Source organism: Bidens hawaiensis, unplaced genomic scaffold, assembly GCF_021521415.1.
Source record: "Bidens hawaiensis isolate Kalapana, Puna unplaced genomic scaffold, B.hawaiensis_p1.1 tig00005080_1, whole genome shotgun sequence".
NCBI lineage: Eukaryota > Viridiplantae > Streptophyta > Magnoliopsida > Asterales > Asteraceae > Bidens > Bidens hawaiensis.
The window spans coordinates 782423-788997 of record NW_027491324.1 but is presented as its reverse complement, the minus strand read 5'-3'; the positions used below and the strand labels follow the sequence as shown (position 1 = coordinate 788997).

Sequence of the window (6575 nt, the reverse complement as noted above, 5' to 3'; positions counted from 1 at the left end):
TTTTTGGCAATTTTAGTCCATGTAGTTCGTTTTGAGCACAAAATAAACGTTTTAAACACTGTTAAAGACTTTGGAACGAACCAAAAAGTATGAAACATGATTATAACATAAAATTCTTTGTTTTATTAATATCCAATGATTCGAAAGCCAAAACGGGTCGGGTTTACAATACAAAACGAGTACAAATGTGAACCGAAAATGACAAATATCACAGTGTCTACCTGTTTAGTACACGAAACATGTTAAAGTCATACATGATACATGTAAGATCATATAGTGCATTTGTCTAAATTTCCATCCTTAAAATGAGACAAGTAATGCTAGGCCAATATGAAAGGCCACTTAACCTTAATCCTAGGCCTTGACAAAATCCTATTATTGTCGAAAGTTAAAACCTGATATAACGTCTTTGGATATGATCGAAAAGTTAAAAGCAGAGGGACCAAATCTGGCGTTTAACTATAGTGAGGGGTTAGGTTTTATAAAAGTGGAGGTAAGAGCAGAGCTGTCATGCTATGATTAGACACAGCTCATTAACAACCGTCCCTGATAAATAAATAAATATTGACACAAACAATCTATAATCTATCTATACATACAGTTTAGGGTTTAAATATCCATTTTAATTTTTAATCAATCCAATCCTCGAAACCTTCGCAGGTATTCACAGTTATAAATAAGTTTCAATTCCAGTAATCGCTAAGTTTCTAGACTAGAGAGTAATAATGGAAGAAAAACTGCTGATTAGCAGCAGCAGAGAGAAAGATCAATGGTAATGGCGCCGACGCTAAACCACCCTCTTCAACTCCATCTTCTCAGGTCACTTTTACTCTGGTCGATTCATTATGGTTTTTTTTTAAATTGTAATTAGGCTTCTAGATTTGGGGGATTTGTTTACTGAATGCTTGTTTCATAGAAAACAACTTATAAAACTAGGGGTGCAATCGGGTCGACCTCGTTTGACTTACGAGAGCTTGAGATTGGATTGGGTACCACTCGACTCGTCTATTCTTTATTAATTAAATTATATGCATTTGAATTATTAATATACTTGGAAAAAAAACCCCTTAAAAACGAGCCAAAGCTCAGTTCGGGTTTGGTTTTGCAGTGTGAAATTTAATACATAGAAATCCAAAAGAGTTAAACCGTAGAAATGCAATAGGCTCGTTAAGGTGGACAAGCAAGCCTAAATGATCTTCCCATAGAAAGCTCGAGTTTGGGTTCGATAACTAAAGGAGCTTCATTTGAGGCTTGGCTCGTTTGCACCTATATATAAAACTTATAAAATGAACGTAAGTTACAAAATTCTAGATGGATTTGTACACTCAATATTATTATTTTCATGTAGACTTTTGTCAAAGTTATCAGAAGTTGGGCTTCTAAAAAGTTCATGACAGGATGGTAAGCATAAAAAAAACCTCTTATTATTTCTTATATATTTATTTTATTCAAGTTTTTAATTTTTTTTCACACTTTTTACAGTGTCATATTATTACCAATGGCTATTACTTTCTACATTACATGGTGGTTCATACATTTTGTTGACGGGTTTTTCTCGCCAGTATACGATCAACTTGGCATAAATATATTTGGTAACAGAAACGTGTATTCTTTTCTATTTCAAATTAAATTATCGTTATCCAGGTATTTGACTAAAAATCTTACTTTTACAGGTTTGGGGTTTATAACCTCGGTAACATTTATATTTTTGGTCGGGGTGTTTATGTCATCATGGTTGGGTGCTTCTGTTTTGAGTCTTGGAGAATGGGTTATCAAAAGATTGCCATTTATGGGTCATATTTATAACGCGTCTAAGCAGATCCGTGCAGCCATTAATCCTGGTAGTTAGTTAATGCATGCTTAGTTTAGAGATTTTGAGCAAAATAGTTATTTAAATATGATTGTTTATTCATTAAATGCAGATCAGAACACGCAAGCTTTTAAGGAAGTCGCGATAATTCGTCATCCTCGTATTGGTGAATATGCGTTTGGGTTTATTACTTCATCGGTCACTCTACAGGTGCATATTATGCATATACATACATATATAAACCAATTTTAAGTATAGAATTCTGAAAACTGCATACCCCTAGTATCTATATATAGGATTGGGATCGTTTTAAAACTTCCAAATAATTTAAGAACTCTTCAACAACCAATCACATTATTTATTTATTTTATATCTTTATTATTATTTAATAGTCATTTTGTCATATATTTTTTATGTAATCACAAAATTACATATAATAAATGACAAAAACTACCATCAAATAATATTAAATGTATAAAATAAATAAATAAAATGATTGGTTGTTAAGAGTTTTGAAGACATCCAGACTTCGTACATATATGTATGTATATTATGTTTTTGCATCATTGTTGAGGATTTTGATGGAAATGTTTGTAACGTAGAATTTTTGGGGGACGAGGATCTATATACGGTATATGTCTCGACAAACCATCTTTACATTGGGGATATTTTTTTAGTGAATGCAAAAGACGTTATCAGACCGAATTTATCTGTTCGGGAAGAAATTGGTAAGTGAACTCATAATATTATATAGCAAATACCCGACGGATGGTTGTGGGTTTTTTGTAGTGAAATACTGAATTGTGTGTTTGTTTTGGTTGCAGAAATTGTGGTATCTGGTGGCATGTCAATGCCACAGGTACTTTCAACTTTGGATTCGAAGAGACCGAACGAAATATCAAGATGTTAAGTGTTGTATATATTATTTCTTAACCAATTTTATAGATTTCTATTCATACCTTTTTCCTCTATTAAATTTAAATGTGGTAACCTATTTACCCTTGATTAAAAAACTAGGATCAACTTTTTCTTTTCTTCTTTTTTGGCTCTGAAAATGGACATAATTTGGTGGGAATATAGTGGGCATGAGTGCTTTTCAAGATAAAATGATATAGTTTGTTGGCCATGAGTACTTTTGTTTATAGAAATTCCAACTTAACCTTCATGAATGGCAACTGCTCTAATATAAGCATTAGTGTTTTTCTTTTCTTTTTTCTATCCTGAAAGGCCAAAATTATAAGAAAACATTGATTTTTTAAAATTTCTTTCCTCTCGTCTCAAATTCAATACTTTGATAAGTTTCATATTGGGTATCTAAAACTCAAGGTTGGCTAATCGAACGGGTCAACCGAGCCTTGTAATTGGTCGAAACGAATTTGTTCAAGATGAGTGAAGTTAAGTTGTGATCGGGTTAAAACGGAGCACTTTTAGAAAGTATTAATTTGGTTAGGGGGTTGGACCAAGATTTTTTTTTCTTTTAATTAAAAAATATTGTTTTCTTAACATAAACAATTTTTTTTTGTTATTTTTAAAAAATTACAAAAAAAAATGTTTTATAATATAAAAAGGAAACCAAAAACTCTTTAAAGAATAAAGAAATGTTTTTAAATAATAATGATAATAAAAGATAACAAAGTGAGAAGGAGAAACAAAAATGTTTAAATCATATTTATGTAATGTAAAACTTAAAGGAGAGAGTATGTTTAGTAAAAATGAAGTGGAAGGGTACTTTTAGCAACACCATTCATTTAATCCACAAATAATCTTTCAAATTTAAATCTCCATATCTTTTTTTAGCAGCCCTCCATTTATATCATGTAACTAGGCTATTGACCCGTGTACGACACGGTTGGAAATACAGAAATCCTCTAACAAACATAAATAATTTTAAATAAATGACAAGATAATTTGTAGTATATTTTTTGGAACAACAACATGATATTTATTACGTACGTAACTTAAATACACAAATAAATGTAATGTAAAATCATTAAAACATGAAAAATCCTATAAAAATATATATATTTCACAAATAAATATTGTAATAAATACTGCAAACATAAAGAACTAAAAGTTAAAAAAATGTTTGGGTTTGCTTAATATCAAAAGATTGACTTACAAATATTGTAATATTGACTTATAACTTATTAAAAAGTAAAAAAGATGTTTGGGTTTGCTTAATATGTGAGAGGAAAAGTTTCATAACATTAAATAAAGATGACTTTAGTTTACACTTATAATTTATAAAATTATAAACAAATCATAAATCTTTAAAAGTTTTCTTAACGAATACACTACAAAATGAATAGAACAACATCACCTACCTAGATATTGGGATTGTTTTGATGAATCTAGTGGATTAGCACGAAACATATGATTCAAAACGAATTGATGTTTAAATGAGTCTATTACATTTATAAAATGATGAAGCTTATAAAATGTTATGAATATTGTTTACACTAGGTTATTGACCCGTGTACGACACGGGTGGAAATATAGAAGTTGTCAAGTACACACATATAATTTCAAACAACAAGATATTTTTTAATATGTTTTTTGAGATGTCGCTATGATATAAAACTGCAATTGATATTTTTACAAAAAGAAAGTATTGCAAAACATGAGCTCACAAAAAATGAAATTACATAGTAGAATGTTTACAAACAAAATTTAAAACTTTATAACCTAAACTTCATAAACCACCAAAGATTTCCTTATAGACAATGTTGATGCATACATGTCCTGCTTGACCTAAAACATATAGTTGATGCATCAATTTAGTAGTGCCTTAGGATGACATAGCCTTAAAATGAAGAGCGATTCTCTTATAAAATTTGTTCAACTGTAAAATAATAGATTATGATTAATAAATAATGTGTGTGTATGTATATATATATATATATATATACAGAGAGAGAGAGAGAGGGAGAGAGAATCATAAATTAAAATGTTTTTTTATCATAAAAGATCATATATAGTTATATTTGTACGTCCCTAATTGTTGTATCATTTTTTCCTTTACAAAAATGTTTCACAAACACAACAGAGCATAGTAAAATCAACACCACAAGAAACGCTAGAATATTATATACGTTTAAAGAATAGGTTCAGCGGACCCGCTAACCTTAATTTGACTTTTGGCTATTCTTCATAATAACAAGTGTGTTAGGTTGATAATGCATAAATGGTATTCAAATCATGCTATAAACAACTTATAGTGAGGGTAACTTAAAAAATAATAAAATATGAAATTACAAACCTTGATGTAAAGAGGATAAAGACTTGGAATACATAGATACTTTGGGATGGATGGAATGGTGAGATTGTGAGAAAAATATAAAATATATGAAAACTTACATTATTGTTAAGACTATGTTAAAATCAAATAAACGCAAACACTCAAAAATGGAATAAAAATTATTACTTATTTGATCGATAATAGGTTAACATGAAATGTGTTGGATATGGCATAATGTTATCCATTTTGATTTCGATACCTTTCATTGTTTGATAATATCTAGATTTGCAAAATTGGCCAAAAGATGAATTTTGAAAGTGAATCAAATTGACCCGTGGCCGTCACGGATGGAAATATAGAAATCATCCAATAAACATATAAAATTTAAAACACAAAGGTACAAGTATGATCATCTCTTGAAAATAATTAGGGTTACACAACATATTTTAATGTATTCAATGTAGGTGTAAAAACATGTAATTAAAACATTACTAAAAACGCATTAAATTTAAATTTAAATATTTATTTTATTATTGAATTATTTTATTAATAAGAAAATTCTATAAAGGCTTGTTATTTATGGAAATAGAAAAATGAACCAATAGGAAGAGACTAGAATATATTTTTTATATATATATATATATATATATATATATATATATACACGGGTAGCTAACCTAGTTATATATATATATATATATATATATATATATATATATTAACTAGGTTAGCTAACCTAGTTAATATATATATATATATATGAAAGGTTATACACGGGTAGCTAACCTAGTTTATATATATATATATATATATATATATATATATATTAACTAGGTTAGCTACCCGTGTATAACACGGGTTTAAAAAATTAATTTTATAACTCCAAAACGTTTGAAATTTAATAACGAAAAGCCATGATAGATAAATTTGCTTATTAAACAAAAAGGTATAAACAAACATTACAATTATTAGATAAATAAAATTCCTGTAACCAATACATTGATCATAAATCGGCAAATCAGTGACGTTTTCCAACGAAATGAGATTTACTGGGTATTCTACACATGCTTGACTTTTAGCACATTTTCAGCAAGTGTATGCCTATTAAGAAAATACTGATTCAAAGTTAGGAAAGTAAGTTTTAAACCCGGCTTGCTTGCGTCTTCATTCCCTGAAAGTTTAATCAAGTTGTGATTGATGAATATAAAAAACTAAAAATGATGTTGAAAATTTTCCTCCCCATCCATTATAATGTCATCACGTTTTGCTATTTATAACACTATAGAATTACCAAGTTGTTAATGCATTAATTTGATATAAAAATGTCATCACGCTTTGCTATTATAACACTATAGAATTAGCAAACTGTTAATGAATTAATCGTTTGCTTTGAAAACAGAATAATTATTTTGAGTGTTAATAAAATTTCCATAATTTGTATAATAAAACACGAAATTTGTTGTTGATATAAATAAGTTTGTAACTGAATTGAAGGATAGATGTAATTTAGGTTGATATCTAAGTTTG

General features: G+C 28.7%; 1 protein-coding gene across 1 annotated transcript; it reads left to right on the top strand.

Annotated features, from left to right (window-relative positions):
* Positions 1 to 725: 725 nt before the first annotated feature.
* Positions 726 to 2720, top strand: LOC143628888 (protein LIKE COV 1-like). The gene is made up of 8 exons (XM_077098341.1): positions 726 to 772; positions 872 to 989; positions 1349 to 1401; positions 1483 to 1592; positions 1674 to 1841; positions 1923 to 2020; positions 2385 to 2538; positions 2635 to 2720. The coding sequence occupies exons 1-8, from the start codon at positions 726 to 728 to the stop codon at positions 2718 to 2720; spliced, it is 834 nt and encodes a 277-aa protein (XP_076954456.1).
* The last annotated feature ends 3855 nt before the right edge of the window (positions 2721 to 6575 follow it).